This window comes from Ochotona curzoniae, unplaced genomic scaffold (assembly GCF_017591425.1).
Source record: "Ochotona curzoniae isolate NIBS_2020 unplaced genomic scaffold, NIBS_Ocur_1.0 contig_1014, whole genome shotgun sequence".
In the NCBI taxonomy this organism is placed as follows: Eukaryota; Metazoa; Chordata; class Mammalia; order Lagomorpha; family Ochotonidae; genus Ochotona; species Ochotona curzoniae.
The window spans coordinates 20,840,297-20,865,550 of NW_024464920.1; the positions used below are offsets into that span (position 1 = coordinate 20,840,297).

At 35.6% G+C, this 25,254-nt stretch overlaps 1 protein-coding gene across 1 annotated transcript in view; it reads right to left on the reverse strand.

The window, feature by feature from the left end:
• Window positions 1-17,178, reverse strand: part of OTOGL (otogelin like) — a 130,528-nt gene extending 113,350 nt beyond the window's left edge. Inside the window, exons 1-8 of the mRNA XM_040978140.1 lie at window positions 17,086-17,178; window positions 16,067-16,089; window positions 14,967-15,035; window positions 13,512-13,578; window positions 11,864-11,962; window positions 10,152-10,306; window positions 5,679-5,800; window positions 3,024-3,229 (exon numbers count right to left, since the gene is read on the reverse strand). Coding sequence (XP_040834074.1) covers window positions 3,024-3,229; window positions 5,679-5,800; window positions 10,152-10,306; window positions 11,864-11,962; window positions 13,512-13,578; window positions 14,967-15,035; window positions 16,067-16,089; window positions 17,086-17,164 — 820 coding nt within the window. The 5' untranslated portion in view covers window positions 17,165-17,178. The remainder of the gene's footprint in view (window positions 1-3,023; window positions 3,230-5,678; window positions 5,801-10,151; window positions 10,307-11,863; window positions 11,963-13,511; window positions 13,579-14,966; window positions 15,036-16,066; window positions 16,090-17,085) is intronic.
• Window positions 17,179-25,254: the final 8,076 nt, after the last annotated feature.

A 25,254-nucleotide genomic window follows, 5' to 3' on the forward strand; every position in this document is an offset into this window, starting at 1 on the left:
AAAAGGACAAACATCATATGTTCTCTCTTATATAAAGCAACCTTCATGAAATGGATATATAGGTAAATATGTATATACATATTTTCTCACAGATAAACTGCATAATGGAGACTAGTATATCAAAAAGTGAAGACACATTGAAGCATCTTTATACCCAAATAAAAGGAGGACACCCAACGAAACTGTTCAATATACTTTGACAATAGGATACTGTGCTTTCTACCATTGACTATACCTACACTGTCATGATACACTTAACCAGCAGAATAATGGACTTGTGACTGTTACTGAAGGACTATCCATTGTAATAATATAGTAGAAAACAGGGGGTCATGACAATGGGGAGGAATGTAGGGGATGTGGTTAGGGGAATACTTATAATATAAAATCATTACAGAAATAATATCTTTTTAAATTAAAAATAAATTTGTAGTCCCATTCCATTTCAAAATATCATTTTAAAAAGAATTAATAATATAAAACATTTCCTCAAGGTCCATTTATATCACTTGTTATGTATGATTTTTAATGCTATTAAACAACCTGAACAATCCCTTAGTATTCATTTTAATTTCAGGTCCGGAAACATATTTTGCTATTTTTATTAGGTAAAATTAATTTTAAAAAGTTAGAAATTACTTGCTGTGAGGTTTTAATCCATATATACTTGTGGCCTTGGATTCTACTAAGCTAAACCTAAAATGCTTTATATAAAATATGGTTTAAGCAGAGGGTTTTTCGTTGAGGATGGTGTATATTGGGGCTTAATAGTGAAACAAAGGCATGGTTCATTATTACACTGGGAAAAATTAGAATAATCCAGGACTTCCTTATCCACAGTGACATGTGCACTTGAATAATGGGAGCAAAATGCTCAACTAGACACATAAATTAAATCTTGCTCTGCATGCAGAAATTTGGAATAGTTGTTATTTATAAAATAATCTCTGAAGGACTAATATGATGACAGAGAAACACTCAAATTTAATCACTATTTAGAAACTATGCATCCACTGGCATTCAACCAAGCACGTAACTCTCTAAAGACTAATTACAAAGTGCAGGCTGAGTTTCAAGGAGACAGTAGGTGTTTTAAAGCTAACAATAATACAGCTTACCTATCCATAATCTGCATTAATGCCTCTTTGTCTCCTATGAGGCTCGATATTCGTTTCTACTGTGACATTTATGCCACATTGCCTGTATGTGCCAAGGGAAGCTATGCAAGGCTGTTTATTCAAACTCTAATACTGAAAACTGAAATGAGTATTATATTTTGCTACAGAATTTTGACACAGAGGATAAATAAAGCAAAAACTGGCATCTGACTAGTCCTCTCTGAGTCCAAAACCCATCTGCTGACATACCCTCAAGATTGCAAATCAGTGAGCCTTCTCATTCCAAACACAGTTGCATTCAAAATCCAACCATGATGATCCAGCATGCTTCTATGTATTGTGCACACTGATATTCGAGCACATCGCTGGCATGCAGTATCTGCATGCAGATACTACACTATATATTTTACATAGACTGTCTTTGCAACTGTATAAAACACAAGGCAACTTCAAAAAGTTCTTGAACATTAAAACATATTTCTTTTGATATAAAAATTTGAAATAGGTGCATTTTTTGAAATTTGCATTTTAATAACCTCTTTACACAAATTTTGTGTCATTAAATATTTTAAGTTTAATATGAGTTACAATAGAAGTTGGTCCTCGCTTTTTGACTCTACAGCCCACCCTGTAGGCAGTCATTTTACCAGCTAATAAACATAACTTGTGGGCACCTTGTTAATTTTATAACACAAGGCAAACCAAAAGACTATACAAAATATGTAATGTCCAAAAAGTTGCCAATATCTCCACATAAGCACTAAATTGGGAGTCAGTTGCTTTTATAACAATCCTGACAGTAGCACTTATAAACTGTGCTATTACCTTGTATCCTTATTGTAAATTGCTTCCAAGGAGCCCCACTCTGCAATTTCAGTTACAAGAAAACTAACCCCAATGACGAACTCATTACCTTGTATCCCTGTTGCAAAATTAAGAAAATACTATCCACTTTACAGGATGACCTGAGGGTTGGGAATAATGTAACTAACTGTTCAATCTAACCATATTTATCATATAAATATATATTATTGTTGCTTACTAACTACATGGTGAGTTACAATTACCATATTTGTATTTCATAGCTGAAGAAACTGAGCATTCTGTTTCATAGTTGAAGAAACTGAGCATCAGAAATATTAAATCATCAGATTTTAAAAATGCATGTATTGAAATAAGACTCAAAGCAAGGCCCACTGGTGGTAACAACAGGATTCTTTATTTATTGTGCCTCTAGGTGTGGACCTAAATCATGACTGAGACTTGTTATTCTCTTATTCTGTTGCCTCTATGCATCAGTACCTGACAGGAAACGATAGTCATTTCCAACAATTCACAAGGTGCAGCTTCATGATTTAAATCTAATAGGTATGTAAAACCTAGTCACTAGTCAATTTAATTTTAATTAAAATTTAATTTAATTTTAATCCTGTTCACATTTTGTTATTTTTGAAAACTGTTATTTATAAATTTAATTTATTTCTATCAAAATTTGGATGGGCCATAACCCTTGTCCGAAAGTGTATATGTTTTACTCAAATACATTTGAAACTAGGATACAAACTGTAAGAAGGAAGTGGTTTCTCTGTTCGCAGATATATCCCAAGCTCCCAAAAAAGTGGATATGGATGTATTCTAAGCTCTTGACACAAAGTAAATGTTCAAATATTATTTTTCATGTATGCAAATGTTGTATGTTGGCTTGGCAATTTGAAACTTGGCCATCAAATACAAAATAATATTAGAAGTCTTCCTATTTGACCTTCACTTAAAATCATTAAAGCAGGCACATTACAGTGACAAGTTTTCCCAAACCTACTTATGAGAAAGCCTATGAGGACTAAGAGCTTGACGAAGGAAGAACAAAGGCAGTACTTGCACATTTCTTGCATCCTGCTTTCTTACCTTGTACGATTATAAAATCATCAGATTGAATGTCGTTGTAGTTCCCACATAGGCCACATGGTTTCCCCTTATGCTCCCTAGATAACTTGAGGTAAATTCCAGATACCCCATCCCAAGCCAATGAAAAACCAAAGGTGGTCTTCACCAGAATGTAATCGGCCAGCTTCTCAATGAAAACTTGTCCAATCGTCTGAGGCAATGTTAAACTTGACAAAAAAAAAAAAGGACAAGAACACTTAAAGAATTGCTATTTGAAATCATAGAATTAATTATGCAATAATATGGCTAAAGAAAAATTCAATTAATATTAACATTTATCAATAGGTTATGTTGAAAACTTCAATGATGAAATAAAAAATACTATATAAATGATAGTTTCCCATTCTGATTTAAAGTCTATGGTTGGAGAATTTTTTAACCAAGAAAAGATACATGCTAGCCAAGTTTCAGTAAGTTTTTAAAATCTTTCAAATAATTAGAAGACTGAGGACATAATAAGCATGGATTTTATCTCTTGCTCCACAATTATGAAATCAGGACAATGATCAAACGTACAGACATGTTGCTCATGTTTAATTCTGTTTAATACTATTATAAATGTGGCTATATGGAAATAGGAAAATTTAGCCTGAAAATGTTACTTTGGCATAAGTCGTTATTTTCTAAAACAAAACTGTCTAATTAATTATAATTTATATTTTAATGCTACAAAATACATTAATAGCAAGTAAAGACACTTCATCATGCAGTATTGCCAAGGGGTTAGAGCCACAATTTCTTAATTATACACAACTGTGTCTGTTTCAACAACGATTCCATGTAATACTAAGTTCCTGCTCTGATGTCTACACTTCTAACTTTCATCACAAGTACGTGCACTTACAAAGGAAGTGAAAGACATCAAGGAACAAAGACTAAAGACTTGGACACTTCAAAAACACAGCACATCAGATAAAGTACTGATAAACCACTGCTCTCTTTTCACCCATGGATTTTGCTGGCAAAAGCAAGTACCAGTAATTAGAAAAACAGGAAAACAATGCATTTCTATTAAAGTAGTCCTGTCAAACAAAAAATATAACCCATAATGTGCAATAGGTGATTAGTAGACACATTCATGTATTTCTTTGATAATTTTTCAAATTTGTGAGGTTTTTTTTTTTTTAGAAACAACCTGGATACCATAAAACTAAGCACATCAGCTAGTAAAGAGGTAACTCCTCAAAGAAACAATTCCAAAGGTTTATAATCAATGCCACAAAATTTTTTACATAAAATAATCTATGGAAAATTAATTATAAAAGTGAGAAAAACAGACAAAATTTTTAAGTGATAGAACAAATGGACTCTAGTTTACTAGTACCACAACATTCTCATTAAAGATTGCACATGGCCAGGCATAATGGCTCTCTGGCTAATCCTCCCTCTTCAAGAGCCAGGATCGTGCTAGTTTATATCCGAGCTGCTCCAGTTTTCATCCAACTCCCTGCTGTAGCTTAGGAAAGTAGTAGAAGATGACCCAAAGACTTGGGACCCTGTGGACCTGGAGGAAGCTGCTAGCTCCTACCCCTGAATCTGCTCAGCTGCAGCCATAGTGGCCACTAGGGGAGTGAACAGCAGATGGAAAATCTCTTTCTCTTTCTTTCTCTCTGTAAATCTGCCTTTCAGATAAAAACAAATAAATCATTCTTTGCAATTATAAACATAAAGACTTCACAGTAAAGATAAGTATGAAATGATATGTAGAATTACCCCTGTGTCGAATTTGCGAACTTGTGAAAACTATACGAGAAAAATGTGAATCATGTTTTACAAATACACTTCATTAATTCTGTGTATGCTAAGTTTTTATTATAGGTTGTTTTTGTTTAGTTATTTGTTCCTTGATTATTTGGTCCCTTTCAAGCTAAACTGAATAAAATATACATTTTTTATAAAAAAAAAAAAAAAGAAAGGCGGGTAACTGGGATTATCCTGAACCTTATAATAAAGAAGGACAATAGAAAGATGAAAAGATAATACAGAACCCAACTGATGAAAATAAGACCAAGAGGAGCCAGTCAGGGTTACCAGTTTGTGACAAAGCCCCAGTGCTGTGTCCAAAACCCGTTCTGATGCCGCCTACTGCCTCTTGAAAAGTCATCACAGGTTAATAAGGCCACTGCACTGGAAAGAACCTCCTCCATTCAAACATACCTGACAATGAACTGTGACAAGTGGATAGAACTGTTCAATGCCAAATTTTACTTCTAACAGAATTCCACTAAAAAATTTAAAATTGAGTGTATTTATAATTACTTAGGTTATAATGTGGAGTCACATCCAACTCTAAAATATATAAAATCTTCTGCCAGATAGAAAAACATCCTCTTCTTTAAAACTCAGAGGCCACATACCTGGCAGAGGGGAAACTGCAGCAGCTCCTCTCTGATCCATTCAAAGCCAACCACTTGTCAAGGCTTCGGTAAAAATATCAAGTGACACAAAACCCTCATTCAAACAGACCTGGAAAAGACTTCTGGAATCCTTTGAAAGTATATTGTATTTTGAAGAAGAAAGGCTTTTCCTCCCTTATTTTCCAATTCCAGGATGAGAGGTCTAAAAATTCTATTAATCTGTGGTGTGTTTTTTATTGCATCATTTATCATCTCTTACCTTGTCCCATCTTTTTTTATTTCATGGCCATAAATTCTAATTTCTTCTTGGTTTGAAAAGAATAAACTGATAGACCGATAGCAGGAATATACTGAACCAAGGCATCTAGGGCTATTATGAACCTTAAAGAGAAAAAAAAAAGAAAAGAAAATAAAATGTGGGAATAGCACTGGTATACATTTAGGTTACTAAGTCCACAGTGGATATTACATTGTTTTATAGAGTCATTAGTGTGTGCCACTTTATAACATGCTTTTATATTTAGGATTTGGGTTATAAAGCAAATACTTAGTTCAGAAATTGGGCAACAATAAAAACACCATTATTCCAGCATATTTCTAAAATAATCTGAATCTTTTACTTGTTGGGTGTTAATAGGCCTAGCTGAAGGCAACAGCAACTTTCAAGACATTCTACAAAGCAGCTATAATCAAAATAGCCTGGTATTAGCACAATAAAAAGCTTAAGAAACTTAACAACAACAAGACAGTTCAGTCAAGAAATGGGCAAGAGACATGAACAGGCATCTTTCAATGAATGAAATACAAATGGCCAGACACATGATAAAATGCTCAGGATTACTAGCCATCATGGAAACACGAATTGAAAAAGCACCATAAAGTTAAACCTCACCCTGTTAGATTGGCTATCATCCAAAAATGAGAAGAAAGTAAATTCTGGAGAGGATGTGAGGGAAAAGTACTCTTACACACTGTTGGTGCGAATGTAAACCAGTACAGCCATTGTTGAAGATGGTATGGTAATTGCTCATAGATCTGAAAGTAAATCTAGCATATGGTCAAGCCATCCCACTTGTAGGAATTTACTCAAAGGAAGTGAAATCGGCATTTGAAAGGGTTATCTGTATCCCCATGTTTATTGCAGCTCAGTTCATAAATTAAGTTATGGAATCAGCCCAGATGTCCACCAACTGATAACTAGATAGAGAATATGTGATATGAGGCTGGCATTGTGATCTAGCTGGTAAAGCTACTGCCTGCATGGCTGACAGCCCACGTGGGTGTGGTGCTGGTTCAAATCCTGGCTGCTCCACTTGTGATCCAGCTCTCTGTTAATGTGCCTGTGAAAGCACTAATATGTCGCTTAAGCTAATATAATTTATTTCAAACAAATTAATATATCTAATAGCCTCTCCATATTCAGGAACTCAGATTTCAAATCATAGGTGGGATAATAGGGTATTCTTCTTTACAAAAATAAGATGCAAAGAAAAAAAAAAAACCACCCAAATACTAGTATCTATGAACTTGCCTAATGAAACAAGAGGAACCATGTTCAATCTCACACTAGCCAAACAAGCTGTTATTCATATATGTGAGCTGGAAATTCATTCAAATCCTTACTCTCAAAGGTGAAATGCTTATGAACCATTAGACATTTGAATAAAATCTGCAATAAACAAAGGGAATGAAGTTAAGCAGAAAATAAATCAGAAAATAAACTTCTGAAAGTATATAATTAATAACCTTAGAAAGATATGTGTAAACATGCCATTTATGAAACATTAAAATGAAGTTAAGAACAAAAAGTAAAAGCAAGTTGACAATATAATAGGATAAACACATTGATAAAGCAGGAAGACTAGATGAAAAATATGTAAGAGTTGGAACGTAATCTCCCAAAATGTTGAACAACAGAAAAGACGGAAAATAGGCAAGGATCAATGAGAAAATTAAGGGAAAACTCAGTTCAGAACTTATAATACTGGAATAACAACATTTCTGAAAAAACAGATAAGAAATTGAATTCTAAAACTATTTCCAAGGACAAAAACCTTGAAAGGGCCCATCCAGTAATCAGCACAAATAGTGGGGAAAAAATATATACATATACATACATACATATAGTATATATTTACATTATTATAGAATCTCAGAACCTTGGTAAAAATTTCTGATTAAAGCAAAATGATCATAAATCAGAGTGAACTGAAAAAGTAACATGAAAACAACACATGGTCAACTAAAATGACTAAATGAAGACAGAAAAAAAAAAAAAAAACTAGCCATACAGAGTACCCAAGATATTTTTTGCAACCTAAGACTCAAGTATGAACAAGGTTTAATGATCACTACATATTTTCTATATTTTCTGGGAATATAAGAAACGGGAAAATCAATACAAGAACAAGAATTAACTTGTCCAAGAATGTGGTGAAATGAGCTCCCAAGCGCTACGCATACAGTAGCCCTGGAAAGCAATTCTTGGTTGAAGCAGAAAACCAAGAGAGAAAGAAGGGAAGTCTCACAGGGGAGAAGAGGAACTGACAGTCTAACGCGGCTGACCATTTGAAGTTGAGTTTTACAGAGAAAGTAGGAAAAGCTGCAATAAAGAATAGGCAGCAAATTTAAACATGGGAAAACTATTTACCCTAGGAAAGTAAATGTAGCCGAAAATAATTTTTTAGAAATCATCATAACCAATTGGGTCCATTTAAAAAAAGCATTAACACTGTAACAAAAAAATAAAATCTGCATCTCAATTCTGTGTATTACAAGCAGAAAGAACACTAAAAGTAAAATAATTTATTGTTCTCTATATATAAGAAAGTGAATACCTGAAAAACAAAGAAATAATGGCTAGTTTGACATGAACATAGAATCCAGGAAACATCATTTAACAAGTTCACATAACTGAATTCAGGGAGTGAGGCTCTGCCTGCGTGGAGAAATAAAACTGAATAATCAATACTATAAATATATAAAATACATTTTCAATGTATCTTCTAATATGCTGATTTTAATGTGTATTTCCAAAAATAGAATTATGGTTAAATAATTTGAGTAATCCCTAAGTTGGAATAAATACAATCAATAAAATTAGTATGTCAGGATCATTTGATTTGGAAAAGATTTTTCTGTAACAGAAAAATATTTATTGTATGATTTCAATCTTACAAATATGCATAAAATTCAGAGGGTAATATATGAAGCTATTAGCTATGGTTAATTCTTATAAAAAAATATGTATTGGGAGGGCAAAGAGAGACAGTTCTAATCCACTGCTTCACTTGTTAAATGGAAGGAACTCAATCGTCACTTGACCAATTACTGATTCTTCCCCAGGATCTACACTAGCTCACAACTGGAGTTAGGAGCCAGTGTTAGAGAGTACACTTAGGTACTCCAAAATCATGTGCATGCATCTTAATCACCAGGCCAACACCTGCCTCCAGTGGAACTCTGGCTAATAATTTTTATTTTCCTAAAATATTCATTTAGCTATTTGAAAAAGAAGGGTTACAGAAAGAGGGAGAGGAAGAGAGAGCAAGAGAGAGAGAGATTCTAGCTCATTTTTCAAATGTGGGCAATGGGTTGCCAGCCCAAGCCAAGAGCCAGAACTCCATACAGTTTTCCATGTAAGTCCAGGAGCTCATGCACTTAGGCCCTATTCTGCTGCCTTCCCAGGCACATTAGCAGGCAGCTGAATCAGAAGCAGACTCACATCAGAGCTCATATGGGGTACTAGCATTGCAGGTGATAGACTAACCCACCGAACCATGATGCAGTCCCAGTGACTAATAATTCTAATATTAGATTTCTGCAAAACAAAATAATTGAACTTCTTTGCATAATCATGGGGAAAGATGACAATTCAGATAAATCAACTTATTTTCTTGAACAAAAAATCCACCAACCAAAAGCAAATGAAGTAGTAACGGCATCTCCTAACGCTCTGACAGCAGAGTTCAACATCATTTGTTATCATCAAAAGATCACTTACCTTGCAGATATTTTTATTCTCTAAAGAGTGAGATACTGGAAAGGAAATTTCATTAAAAAACAAAGATGTTTCAGTGACCAAACTAGCAAGTGAGTGGAGCTAAAGCAAAGGATGAGAATTGAGGACAGCAGCCTAAAGCATTGAGGAGGCATCCAATTAAACTTCCTATCTAAAGAGTTGTGCCACCTTAATGCCCCCATGAGTTCATTCACTATCCCTCAGGTGATTTCTGGATGATAGTCCCAGATCCCTGAAGAATTATTTCAGGGCCTGCTTTTAATACTTGTGCCATCTAAAACAGGAGAATTCAGGAAATGCAACATAGGATAATAAAAATAACAGAGATTGAAACACATTTTGGCTATGTGAGCTTTTCAGCTTTTAAATGAGACAATACAACTAGTTTCATGGTCTGGCTTAGAGATATAAAAAAAAAATCAGGGGAGATTAGTAAGGAAAGAAATCCCTGACTTTCTCATTTCAACAAGAACCCATCTGTCCCTTAGTCCTTCCCACTTGAACTCAAACCCTATTTGTCCCAGCCCCTGATTCAGTATCAACAGAATTATACTGTGTCCTCATAGATCTTGTCTACTCCATTCAGAAACAACAATTGTCTTTCCCCAAACTGTAAGCATTGGTCTACATTTTCTATCACTCTCCAATATTTTTTAAAAACACATTTTCTAGAAATGATTTTTAAATTTATTATATCTGAAGATCACCTACCCAGACAGTGTATTGGGGCTCCAAATTACCACAGTCTTTAGCCAAAATATAAGAACAGTTTCCTGGGAAGTAGTAGTAGATGCCATCAAATGTTTCAAAGTGGTACTGTCCCCAGGTTTTGCAAATCCCATCTCTGGCATTGCCCATGTTTGGGACTGAAAATAAATAGGATAATGTTTAGTAGGATAAAATGCTACAACTTTTCCTAGCAGTGTGTAGTCATGATAAATGATTCCAATTGGGACAAATATTGTCTTTTATGAGCTGTGTCATAGGAATAAATAACTAATGTATAATTACCAATAGCACCTAAAACTTTCAAACTTCCCTGGAGTGGAGTGGGGGAGCATGTACAGGGGTAATATCCCCAACTTGTTTACAAGAAAGGATTTGTGTTAAGATTGTTCCCTAATTTTCCTTCCAAAAGAAGATTCTGGCAAGAAAGAAAAAAGGAAACAGCAAAAAAAAAAAAAAAAATAGAAAAACTGATAATGCTAAGGCAAGAAAAGTGGCACAGAACAGGAGGAAGTACTTTCACTGTCTAATAAATCAGCATAGGTAGCACGATATCCATAATTCTCTCAAAATTATCTTTATGCCATCCAGGCAGAAAAATAAGAACTGGTTGTTAAAGATTATGCCCCATCTGGGATGTGGTAGTAGAGTACATTAGCTGGAAAATAAGAATTCATGACTTTGAACGAGCCAGATCTCACACAGTGTTCATCTTACATTAAACAATTTCATCCGCTATTCATATCCTACCTCCTTTCTTAATCATGTAGACAAGCTTGTACTCAATTTTTCATTTTCTTAACCCTCCCCTTTAGAAGAATATGGGTGTAAATAACACTTATCGAACACTCAATATGTGTAAAATGTTTTGACACATTTGTGAAAAGCATAAATGGAAGAGATATATTTGTCTATTATTCTTGGTAACTTTTACTTAAATTTACCAACTTTTTTTTTAACGTTGCCTTTTTTAGAAAAACACACAGTGATACTTTATTTGGGCAGCCTTTCCTGACAGTATGCCTTATCTCTATGCTGCGTATTTTCATAATATATCATGCTTATTTTATATACTTACCACAAGGTTAATTATTATATATCATCTCCTATGTGTTGGCTTCTGGGAAAGCAGTAACATTTTTGTTACACCTTGTTCAGGATCTAGTAGATGTCAGTGAATATTTATTCATTATTATTACTTATTATTAAATAGATGCTTACTTAGTAGATATTTATTGATCATTACTGATGTGAGAACATATCTTAGAAACGGTAGATTTAAAAGTATTTTTAAAGATCCTCAGCCCTGTAAGAATTCTCCATACAATTGCTATCTTTTATATAGAATATCCAATTAATTCAGAGTCAAAAAGAACATGTAACTTTAAATAACGAATCTAACTTCTAAAGCAAAAAAAGGGATGAGTGAGAATCTTGTCTGAAGGAACTGGTATTATACAAAGTAGAAAAAAACCTTGTGGAAATAATAGTGATCAGTCAAAATAGAAGTGGGAACACCTAATTTTTTTTTACATTCTTTCTAGAGTCATATTACTGGAAAATGAACTGTGGGCTGTCTAATTATTATATAATATGGTTTTCCAAACTCCTAGTGGAGGAACACCACTATAGTAAATTATTTTTTTATATTCTCTTTGGGACCTCATAATTCTCTCCTAAGTATCCCTTAAACTTACCAATCTGGCACCTTGTCCCAAGAGCCTGAAATATTTGACAGTCACATGTACCAGACTTAGAACAGAAAGCTCCGTTAAGGCATTCTTGAGGACAAGAACCTGAAAGGGAAAACAATATTATCTTCTGGCACGCATCAGCTCTTATAAACAGAGCATGTCACGATCTAGCTTGGACTAACTGTATCCACTATTATCTTAAACAGAGCCTTGGGCCTCTTGCCTTGATGGGCTAAGGAATTAAACCCTTCAAGGCTTTGTCGAGTTGGTTTCATTATGTGTGCTGTGAAGCAGGAAAGACAGGCTCTCACATCTCAAACTGCTTAGAGAGCAAAGGTTAGGCTCCTTCAAGCAACTGAAAGGTCAAGTTCCCATGTAAGGAATCTCTGTCCCAGATGATGAGAACCAGAAACACACAGCTGCAGCGGAGGCCCTGGGCAGAGTCAGGCGCCCACTACACAGCCAATCAGCTCCTCCCCCAGGAGCAGGCACTGTGCTGAAGGCGAGCATATCCACCAGCAACCCCAGGGAGCAAAGTATGAAACTCAGACAGAAATCAGCATAGGCAGGCATAGGCAGCTGATTTGAAGAAAATGACTTAATACTTCATTGGAAGTTTGTAAATTCATCCTCAGGCTGAATGAAAAATGACTCATTCTTCAGAACTCATGGTTAATTTTTATGAGGTAGAAGTCAAAATCACTGTTAGGTATCACCAAAAAAAAAAAAAAAATCATAGAAAGGAAAAGTGCCTCCATAGATTATGTTAAAAGGAGGAAGCAAGTAAATATGAAATCTAATCCTAACATTGTCATGATCTCCTGAATGAGTTTTCAGAATGCAAATGAATCACAGTGAAAAATTCCTCTTCGTGAAAGAGGAGAGGTAGGTAACTGGCAAAACTCAAGTAGGAAGGATTTAGGTAGGACAACAGGAGATCTAGAGAATTTGTCTGAGTCACCTTAAAGCATTATTAAAGAAGCTGGGACTCTCTGGAGTATGTCAAGTACAAGAAAGACACTAAACTGTATAATTTATTCACAGTTCTACTAAAGGCAAGAAGTAGAAATCTTATTCCTTTCCCACCTTAAGATCCATTGATCAAAAGTGTCTCTTCACATTTAAAAACATATGAATCTCTAAGCACATCTTGAGAGGGGGAAAAAAGCTAACTGTCTTAAACCATTATTCTAGATGAAAATGATATTTTTTACAAACACAAATGTTGTTTTCATCCTGAGGGAGCACATCTTTCTTAAAGATTCTCTTAGATTACAGTATATAATTTTCCAATAAGTAAATGGCAGACTATTTAAGTAAGTTACCACCCAAATTAAATTTTAAACTACTATCAACATTCTGGAAATGGAAAATCAATATATAAAAATAGAAATGTGAAGGAATCAAGAAACAATTGTTTCAGCAAAAAGTTTCCGACCACACACAATGATTAGCTCTGTCTAAATGTTTAACCATCAATATTTCCAAAAGTAATCCAAATTTTTATAGGATGAAAACTTAACTTATTGGCATTGTTATCAGTCTGAGTCAGTTTCCCTCAAACAGCAAAATGAAGTAACAAAGAGTTGATACTACACCCAAAGAGATCTTTTGAGAAAACAAGTAACAAAATCATAATACAAGCACCAACCTTTTATTTTGCTCTCACCCCAGTTAATAGCTTCATGAAAATAATATCTCGGGGAAGTTGCTTCCAACTTTGAAAGAAACAAGATAGTTAAATTACTTAATTCAATTCTATTATTAAGTAGGTACAAGCACAGGCATTTTCAAGCACTGACTTCATATGTCTTGAGGTGATTGTGGCTGGGTTGAGGTGATAAGGCGTCATCCTGGGTTTTGTACTGTACCTGACTGTGACAAGTCATATCCCTTCTTTACTCCAAGTCCCCACTTCCTTCTTCTCATCCTCCCTTCTGCTCCCTCGTGGGTTTCTATTCTGCCTCAGTGTCTCCAACATCAAGCACCAGCTTCTCTCTGTCCCTGTCCAAGGGCAGTGCCCAAGCAGCATAGACTACATAGGAAGGCTATCAGATTTGAACCTTGCACCCACCAGGAGCTGCTCTCTACCACTGAGGTAAAGGAATTCATGGGTAAAGATCCTCATCTTCCCAAGTCCTTGAAGAAATGATTTTAGGATACATTCTGTACAACCTCTCAGAGGGCCCCCAAGAAAACCAGACGTCCACAGCAGGAAGCCAGCCCTTCATAAACACATGGTGCATTGGGTTTTCCCTCTTCCCCATCTTGCAGGTTTCCCTGCCTCAGTTGCACATTTCCCAAATAAATGACCTGTCTGTGACTCTAGCTCAGTCCAATTGAGCTAGGACAAAGTCTTCCTTGAATGTTTAACTAGCTTGCTGTATCAACACCCAAATCATATTACTTAGTCCAGAAATATCTTTACTCAGGATTCTCTACCATCCATCTTTTGTAAAGGAATGCTTTATTACAACTCATCCATTGGATTAGTCCAACTATAATTTAAAGGTATTGAACGATTCTATACAATATCCTTTCTCTGAAGAGACTCACAAAAATGTTCCCTCAAATTCAGGGTTGCCCTTGCTCTCAGGAGTGAGAGGGTGAAGAAAGGTTCTTTTCCCCACAGAGAAATCCATAATTTAGATTTATCAGACAATGCGAAAACTATCTCAGGACACCACAATATATCTGATGTCCACAGACAGTATATTGCTGACATAATTTTCACTTTTCTTTGTTCCTTTTGCATTTATTTGTCCTGCCACCGTCACCCAGATCCTGTGCTTAACTTTTAAACTGATTCCAATTTCCAGGAAAATGAATGAGATTTCATTACTTAAAAAAAAAAAAGGCTTTTATCCTAGCGGTAACAGAAAATTAGCTAAGGAAGCATTTCATTTGGAACAAGCCCATGTGGACTGCGCATGGCTCTGAGGGTCCCAGGAAGGCAGGAGAGAAGTCACTTTGCCTCTTCCTTGTGCTTCCTGTCTGGTTGGCATTCTATTTCCCTCCACAAAGGCCTCATTGTGGCAGTGACAGCACAGCCCAAGGCAGGATGGATTGGTTCTCAGCCTCCCTCTCCTGCAAAAGCACAACCTACCTGTGCTGTTAAAAGAGCTCTTTTCTGCTGATTTTCATTAAACCCGTTTCTGGAAGAAAACAAAAAGAACTTGTATAGTCAAAGGCCCCTGGGCAACCTGAACAAGTCTTTCCCAAGAGACAGCTGGTGTTTTCCCCTTGATTTCCATCACTTCATCAAAGAGGTCTTTCTTGGTTTAACATTTAAAATGTCCCCCTCCCCTTTCTGGAAGGGTAGATTTGAGGGATATTGCTGTCTCATTTTACAAAATTCAGGAATGTTCCCAATCTCTCCAGCCTCTGATGGAAACTGGATTTTAGGAAAGAACTTTGAGATGGAGAAATAAACAAAATAGTGTAACGCTGTAGCAACAACCAGCAAAATATTTTCTCCACATGACTTCATAAATCTAGTAAGGTCAACATTTGTCTAAAGCAAGCTTGCTTTTTTGAAAGCACAATATTTAATTCTCTCCTACTCCATCTCATAAAGAGTGGACTAACACTAAAGTAAGAGTGTCAGAAATCAGTTTGTATTTACTAAGATGTACATTGCTTTACGGTGCTTTATGCTTTTACTTATATTTATCAGCAAAAGTTTTAAAAATACCTAATGGTGAAAAAGCAGATGTCTATGTTTTTTCAAGCAAATCACTTTAAACCAAAAAATTGATTTTCATTATTTATAGTTAGAACCATTGTATTAATTTATCGTTAATAACTGTTTTACTCTATAATAAAAATGTAGCATTGTATAACAAATAACATGAACTAATAATAATACAAAGGGGACAATACTAAATATAACTTAGTTACAGATCCTTAAAGGGAAAATAGTAGCTCTCTAAGGACTACACTCAGTGAACATCAGCAAGAATTCTTTATAAACAAAAATGAAAGAAAATATTCCTGCATTATGAATATGGAAATGGATTTCTGATGATTCCTAATCTGTGGGAATGCTTTCAAGAACTGCATTTCAGGCAATTTTCTGGTAAAATATTTTAGTTTTTTTTTTACAAAAGAGATACAGCAATATGCTAAGTTTTGTCACACCCATTAAATTTATAAGTCAGAGGACTTCACAAGAGCAAGAAATACTCACTGTGTTGCCCTTGTTACGATAACCGATGCATGAATGTATCCTATGAGAGAGAAGGATATATAGACAATGGTGAAAAAATTTTATCCAAATATGTTGGTCACACATTCTGATTCTCTAACAGATTATCTTAACCTAAATTCCACAAGTTAGCTTGAATTTACCTATCAGTTATTTTACATTTTTTTCCGGAGGATTTTGATCACAAATTCCATGAGACATTGGAATGACTGATGATTTAGACAGAATAGGCAGTGGACACAGAGACACAATGCAATTGAGCAAACAGTGGAAATGAAATGAAAAACCTAAGTTCTAGTTCTGGCCCTGTCCTTTAGTTTTTCACGATCAGGTAAGACACCAACACATCACAAAATGACGATGTTGGACGGGTCAATCTCCACAATTGCCACCAGATCTCTGAATCCTACGGCATCTTTCACCTTGAGGTTTCTGTCACTATTAAGATGAGAAGATCATGTCTGCAATTGCTTCAGTCTTTTATAGTTCAGTAATTTTTCTCATTTCCCCTAAAAACTAAGAAGCATAAAGCCCTTTGAGAGATTAAAAATTAATAACTGAATATAAATATTTCCTCATGAGCACTATTTTAAAAATTCTTTTATAAATAAAAGTTTCATGAAGTAATTAGAAATTAATTCTTAGCCCAATTTTAAAACACCCTTTTATCATTCTTTGGATTGTTTGTTGTTAAAACGTTTAAACGTGTAAATTTTACATAGACAACTTTTTATAGTCAATATGTAAAAGAAAAAGAATCAGAGTTTCTTCCCATACAATTTCATATCATAATAAAAGCATGACCTTAACTTGGTATATTTTCAGACTCCAAAGATAAAAACTTACAGCTCCACATAATCTATATCATTCAGAATTTTCAAAGGGATGATCCCAGTGTCATTTAGCACAGACCCATTTTCATGAGTTCAAAATGCTTTACAGTATGAGGAACCTATCAGTACCAAAGCAGGATAATCTCAGATACTAAGTATAATCAGGCATAGATTTGCATTCTTACCTTGTAATGAAAACAGCAGTATGTGAAGCAACAATCTATCCCAAGGGATCATTAACTGGAGCTTTCTCGCGAAGTTCATTTCAGTGTCGCCTTTCTCCCTAAAACGTAAACAAATTGCTGCTCTTTACTAAGATGTCATCTCAGAGGGACGGGTATTTCTACGTGTGCTCTAATTCTACTAAATGTAATTATATAATAAAACAAGTCAAAAAAAAAAAACAACTCCAGCCTTTCTAACCACACACAGAATCTAAAGCTTTGAATGTGCAGGCCAGCCTTTGACTGAAAATCTCATTAGTGATGCATGGCAGGTCTTACCTGATCCGTATTAGTTACACCCTAGCCCATTCCTGCATATTATAGATCCTTTTAGCCTATAATAGCCTTTTCTATCTTCTAAAATCAGTAGCGTAAAAAATGGATTTCTAACGATATCTCCTGATGTCTTAAGACACAATCGTTATTCCTAATTGGTGATTTATTCTCTACTTAAGAAATTTATTCATAAAATAATTGCTGTCCTCTAAAAGAGTTAAAATGAAATCATATTGATCTTTCCTAGAATCCTTATATGTGTCCCTATATATTTCTTTAAGAACTAAATATTAGGGTCAGACAATGTGGTACAGCACGTAACTCGGGCTTGGGGCACCCGCATTCCACAACAGTGCATCAGATCAAATCCTGGCCCCATTTCCAATCCAGCTTCTTTGCTAACGCATATCCTGGAAGGCAACCGATGGTAGTTCAAGCAGTTGAGTCTCTGCTATCCGTGTTCAGAGCCAGAGTTCCTAGCTCCTGGCTTCAGCCTGACCCAGGCTTGCCTGTTGCCAGCACTTGTAGATTGACCCAGTAAAGATAAACCTCTCACTCTCTCTCTGTCTCTATTTATCTATCTCTGTGTGTGTGTGTGCGTGTGTGTGTGCATTTTAAATAAATAAGATAAACCTTAAAATTAAAGAGTAAACTAAACTATGTGCATATATTTTCAATTCAAGTCCCATTGCAGTGTAGTGTAACTTGACATGTTCTTGTACCCACAGATATTTTTGTTAAGCATTTTGAAGCAAAAGGGGAACTTATTTAAAACTTAAAAAAAATAATTTGAATACATGACTTTAGAGATAAAATTAAATAACTTACCTATTCCTCAAAACTTTTCTTCCACATCCCATTTTTTTTATCCTCTATGACAAACACCTAATCGGACAGCAAAGACAGACTTTTTATTCCGGTGGTAGAAGCACTCTTCTCTGGAGGCAATAGAGAAAAGCTCTACTATTTCAGAATGAACTCCAAGGGATGATGTGAGTCTCACAAAGGAGTGAAAGCAATGCTAATACAATTGGTGCACGACTCCTGCAACAGATCCTCTGAGCTACCTGCCCTCTCGCTGCAGTCACTTGACAGGTGAGGATACAATAGCAAGGAATGCCTCCTATTCAGGAACCAGAATATGAAGCAGACACACAGAGAAAGCACGGCAGCTTATCATATTCTTGATTCTGCCTCTACAATGACTTCTCAATCTTGTCTGTGAAGTATCATTGATATCCTAACACGTTGGGCACCCTATTACTTATTATATAAAAGTTCCCATTTATGATCATTTGCTTTTACTCTATGTGCTTTTATTTCCTTTCTGATGCATAAATAATAGCTAATTCCGTGATCCAACAGAAGATGTTTGCCTCAAAAGGAAAAGTGCCTGAACCTGAAAACATTCATGAATTTCACTAAAATAACAAAGTAGGGACATGTATGTTTATAGATACACAAGTACATGCACACATACTCATTTCGAATTTTCAATGCATAGGTTTAAAACACCTCAGCATAATATGTGTTTCATAATATTTATTGAAAGTCTATTACTCTTGAATTAATCGATCACATAATTACAAGTAGTTAATTATTTATGGTTATATTCTATGTATTGTTCCAAAAACACATATGCTTCACTTCCGAACCAGCTCTCTGCTAATGTGCCTGTGAAAGTAGTGGAAGATAGTGTAAGTCCTTGAACCACTGCCACCCACATCGGAGACCAGGGTGGAGTTCTGTGCTTCCAGCTTTAGCCTGGGGCAGTATTGGCTGTTAGAGACCCACTTGGAGAGTAAACTAGCAGATGGAAAATCTCTCCCTTTCTGTCCTTCTCTGTGTGTGTGTGCGCGTGTGTCTCCCTCTCTGCCCTTCCCTTTCTCTATGAATGCAACTCTGCCTTTCAAATAAATAAATCTAGATTTAAAAAAAAAATCCACTAACCTCTTGTGACACACATGTGAAAAAAAATCTTAAATAAAAATCCTAGTCAGGGGCCAACATTGTGGCGCATTGAATTAAGCCACCTGCTGTGATGCCAGTATCCAATATGTGGAAAGTTCAAGTCCCAATTGTTCCACATCCAATCCAGCTTCCTGAAAATGTACCAGGAAAAATGGTAGAAGATGGACCCAGTTACCAACTTGGTGGGAAATGCTAATGGAGTTTCAGGATCCTAGTGTGGGTTTTGGGGGATGAGGGAATGAAACAGTGAATTGAAGAACTCTTTTTGTCTTCCTCTCTCTCTCTAATTCTGTCTTCCAAATAAATAAAATAAATCTTTTTAAATTAGAGTTAAATATTATGATACAACAAAATATTTTAATAACACTTTTTAAATTGTTAATTAACGTCTAAGATTGTACATGGTTATGTGACATCATGTAAGGTTTTGAAACTTGTATGCATTGTGTAATGCTAGTCAGAGTAAGTGTAACTATCTCCTCTTCCATCGTTTCTTTATGGCTGAAACATTCAAAATCCTTTTTCTAACTTTTAAAAATACACAATCAGTATCATTTTCTAAGACAACCCCTCTGTGAAATAAAATGCATGAACTTATTTGTCCCACCTAACTGCATTGTGCTATCCATTGTCCAGTGTTTCCCTGGCCCTCTTCATTTTCTATTCTTCCCAGTATTTAGTAACCACTGTTCTCAACTCCTGGCAGTCATTTGCAGTCCAAAATCTTTGTGAGAAAGGAACAAGAACCAGAAATAGAAAGTCATGGGAAAACATGAATTTATCATTTTAAAGCTTTACCTTTTTTCTACTAAATAACAGAAATCGTCTGACGGAGGCTCAGCAAGGCCATTTCTTTTTTGCATTAAAGGTTTAAAGAATGCCTTCTCTTTGCTGCTTGTCTATCCTGGCTCATAGTAGGTAAGAGACTAGAAAAAGAGAATGAATAATGCAAAGAAAGCAATAACAGAAATCCCAAATTCTTTCTCAACTACATTATATACTCATTACTTGCAATGGGAGTCAGCATGAAAATAAGCTACAGACTTCTATGAATAGCTATAGTAGGACAGAAAGTTTAAATGAAAGATTAGACCCAAAGCGACAACAACAACAAAAGGAATTTCTGGCTGTTACCAGATGGAATTATTAGTGTCAAAATTTAGTTGACAGCTTTTATATTTTATTCTACCCTGACAAAAGAAGTTTGGCAAAAAAAATGAGTCAGCCACCAGCTTATGAAAAGATATTAAGTTCATAAGAGGTTGGTGGCAACTACATAATGCAAGCAATAAACAGTTCCCTTTCAGCTACAAAGGTGCTGCACATTTTCCCACATGGAATATGATCTCTGGAAAGTTGAAACCTCACAGCCTATTGGCTTCAACATACTACATTAAAAATGAGAACATTTGAGTATATAGCTCCATAATAATAAAGGGATATATTTAATCAAATTCATCATCTTCATCAAATTTTATTTTTTGTGATTTATACAACACTAATTTTTCATTACTTGAGATCAAATCTAAATCAGAAAACATTCGTCTTCCATAATATTATGTTCTACCAGCAAAATACAATTACCCTACACTTGCTTTACTAAACCTAGCACATTTCAGGGAATTTATCCAAAGTTTATGTTGTCTTAAACCAGTAAAAGGCACCTCATATCTTAAGGCCGATTTTTTAGCACTCTGACTGTCTATAGTAAACATTATTCTCTTCTCAACTCTTGGTAGTCATTTGCAACAGTTCTAAAATTTGGTGGGAAAGGAATAATAAACAGAAATTTAAAGCCATGTGTTTAAAATTTTAAAACATGCAATTTTAAAACATGTGTCTATCATTCAAAAGCTATGCCACATGAGAAAATTTGCTGTTTTCTATTTATGTTTTCATAATATGTGTTGCCATTTTCCGGGAAGTTCATATAAATTTATTTATTAAGGGCATCTCTCAGTTTTCATGAATAAGGACATGATTATGTCTGATAAGCAATATCTGATTATTTCAATGTAAAGCTCATCTCCAGAAATTAATGTGTTTACATTTATCCAGACATTGCTTTACAAGTTTCTTGGATGACATTGATTTATATTATATAATGAATGTACCAAAAGAATTAACGTTTCCTCAGCTAAAGAATCTGTCAACACCCTAGCATCAACTTCAAGGTAGAATACCAACACCTTCTGTAGTTTGCTGCATTTTAGGAACTATCACATCATTTGCATTTTACAGTATAATGTAAGGCTATAGTGCACTACATAGTAATATCAATGAAGTTGATTTCTCATGCCTTTTAATTCCAGTATGTATCTTCATCATTTGTGTATTTATTTTTAAATTGTTTAGGAATGATATTGTTTTAATTTCTTTAGTGATTGGGAGTTTGGTTTTAATTCCACTGCTTGTTGTGTTTGCTGTTTTCATTTAAGGTGTATTGAATTTTGTTCTCATCTTGAATTTTGGGTTCACTCTGGCAGGGGATTTCGAATGGAAAAAAAAAATATTTGTTTATCAAAAAGTCGCAGTTACTGAAAGAGAGAGGGAAATGAAAAGAGAGTTATCTTTAATCTGCTGGTTCCCAACCCTCGATGACTGCAATAGTGCCAGTTCCCTGTGCTGGAAACCATTACCACCAGGTTTGAGGATGGGCCTCTCCAAAACAGATTTTGTAACTATTTCTGTTAAGTACTCTAGTGAATGTCACGTTAATTTGTGTTTGAGAGTTCCCAGGCCTCATGTTATAAATTCAAGTCCAAAATCTAAAGTGAAGGAAAGTCAAGTCTAGCGTATCCTTTGTTTTTGGTCTCTAGTGATATCACAGTCACCTTGGTGAACTTACTAAACTATTTCCATGGCTAACTATTTTATTCAGTATTTCAATTAGAATCACCAGATATATAGATCATGCAATCTGCCATATTGCCAAAAAGAAAACTATCATTCATGAAAAATAGCATGCTTTTTATTTCTAGGCATTTAATCAATCTTTCTTACTTCCTCAGTTTAATTACAGCTAACTTTCTAAGCTTAATTACAAACAAAAGCTATCTAAAACAACTGTGAATGTATAAAGAAAGAATATAAACCATTTCATTCTTAAATCAAATTATTTCAGTTATAAACATTATCTGCCAAGTCTCTGAGTATCATGATTGGATGTGTTCAATCAACTGGGGTGTCAAATGATATCGTAACATCTACTTCCATGAGTTGAAAAATTAATTTATAAAACCTGCATTCGGAGATACAGCATTATTGTGATTTTCAGCAGAATACAAATCAGCATGAAAACATAACTTAGAGGAAACTTAGCCCTCCATTGTGATGTGAGAGTCAAATCAAGGTTGATCAGCCCCAGAAAGGTCCTCCCTTATCTCTGGACATGACCTTTTCCCTGCTCCCAGCCTGACTTCAAGTCTTACCAAGTTACATGCAAAATTGTTATCATTATCTCCTGAAAGCTGCCTTGAGAATAGCCTAGTTTCCCTGGAAGGCTTTCTTCAGTCTTCTCTTCTAGCAAGATAAGTTTATCAGCTTTACTTAGAATACAGTTGGCGTTTTCAACATTTGGTGTGTGAAGCAATTGCCTAGGGAATATATTAAAAGCACAGATTCCTAAATCCACCTCCACCACATCTTGTGCTTTCTGGTCAATTGCAAGGGATTGGGCATGCATGTGTTGATAGGAGAAGAATCTAGCTCTGAGAACATTAAGGATTAAACTATGTCCTTCTAGTAGGAAAAAAGAGTATTGAAAATTACAGTTATAGGAGTGCTCACAGCTTCACCAGAAAGGAAATAGCATGAAAAAATTAAGCAATGTTTAAAATTTGGTGCAGCTTATTGTTTCAGAGGATAAAGCAGGCATATCCTTTATTTATTTTTTTTTAATTTTATTGGAAAAGTAGATTTACAGAGAGAAGGAAAAGCAAAAAGAAAGATCTTCTGTCTGCTTTTTCACTCTCAAAATGACCTCTATGGCCAGAGCTGAGCCAATCTGAAGCCAGAAACCATCAGCTTCCTTCATGTCTCCCACGCAGGAGCCCAAGGCTTTAGGGTGTCTTATATTGCTTTCCCTGGCCACAAGCAGGGAGCTGGATGGGAAGTGGAGCAACCAGGACACAAACCAGCACCCACATAGGACCCCAGCACACAAAAAGTGAGAATTCAGTCACGGAGCCCACCGAGGCATTGCACTGGGCCGTCCTTTAATTTTCGAACTTTCTATATTCCTTATCCAAAGGAGCTCTTTCCACTAACAGCCTCTGCTCTACTGGCAACACATCTTCAAACCCTCCCTGTGTCAGGTAAAATAATGTGCTGCCCTCTGAATCCTATCCCCCACTCCAACAAAGATATCCATATCCTCAATCCTCATATGGTGTGATTATGGGTCTTGGGTTATGGGTCTTGGGGCTTTGTGTGTAAGGCAGAATTGGAGATGGCCACTATTTTTAAGGAGGGAAAAAGCAATTCTGCATACAGGAGTAGGAGAACAGAGCAGATGTACAGAATGAAGCAAAAAAAAACCCAGCAATGGTTTCCATGCCGACATCTATTCAGTAACTTGCCTTTTACTTGCGCTAACTTGATTAGGATTTTATTCTTTGACATGCAGTGATTCATGACTGGGGAAGAACTAAAATGAAGAATGGCTGTGATGGTTAATTGCATGTGTCAATTTAATTGAGCTACTGGGTGCCCAGTTAAATGTTATTCTGAGAGTGTTTCTGTATTTCTGGATGACATTAACATATGAATCAGTATGTTAAGTAAAACAGAATGCCCTTTTCAACCTACTGACAGCACAAATAGAACATAAAGATGGAGGAAAAGGAAACTTACTCTCTGCCCGCCTTAAAGTTAGAACAAAGGTTTTCTCTTGTCATTAGGTCCACTCTCAAACCAGCAGTGCACCATCATCTCTCCTAGGTGGTCAGCTCGCCAACTACAGCTATCTGAAGAAGCATTCTGCTATTGGGTACATCTTAATCCATTTTAAAATTATTATTCATACAAGGTACTCTGTTAGGAGCTTTACCAAGTTCAGCTTTTGAAGCTGACAGCACAAAATTGGGCCACCCTAAATGTTTTGCTTCTGGTGAAAGTTTTATAGAGTTGCGGAAGCATACACAGAAGAAACCACACCCTAAGAAGAAAGCCAGAAAGATTCAGGGAGCCGGCTGATTCTTTCCATGGCAACATATTCTCATGAGAACTAACCAGAAAAGTCCACATCGCCCCTTCCAAAACTAATCACCTTTTACTAGGACCCATCTCTTAGAGATCCCACCAAGCTGTGTGAACATGAGTTTCTGGGGACACACTCACACCATCTCCAGACCATAGCAAATTACTGTGATTTAGATGAGCAATGTACTCGAATCACTCAGTTAAGCACAGAAAATTGGAAGAATGGTAATGTATGCACGTAAGAAGCAGTTACATTTTCCCAATGAAACTTTCATGAAGGGTGAAAGAAAAAATCATGAGAACCCCAACAGAAATAGAAATGAGGCACCATGACTTGGTCTCAGTAACACCAAACACACTCACTCTTCTGTTGTTGCGATTCAGAACCAGGGGGATCTGCAAGTGGGAATTCTTGTACAGTATTCCATTGGCGGAAGTCAGGGGAACATCAGTAGCATGGACAATATGTGAAAGGATGTGGGATATGTCAGACTCTTTTCAGAATTTTGGCATTGAGTGGACTCTGGGGGGAAGGATTTCACCTAAGAACCAGGAGGTGAGATTTAGGACACTTAACTGGTGTCTTAACTTCTAGGCCAAATGCCTACCCCTACTGACTTGAATCAAACTATTTTCATTTTCATACAAATATCTCACAAAAACTCTTCTTTTAATATAGAT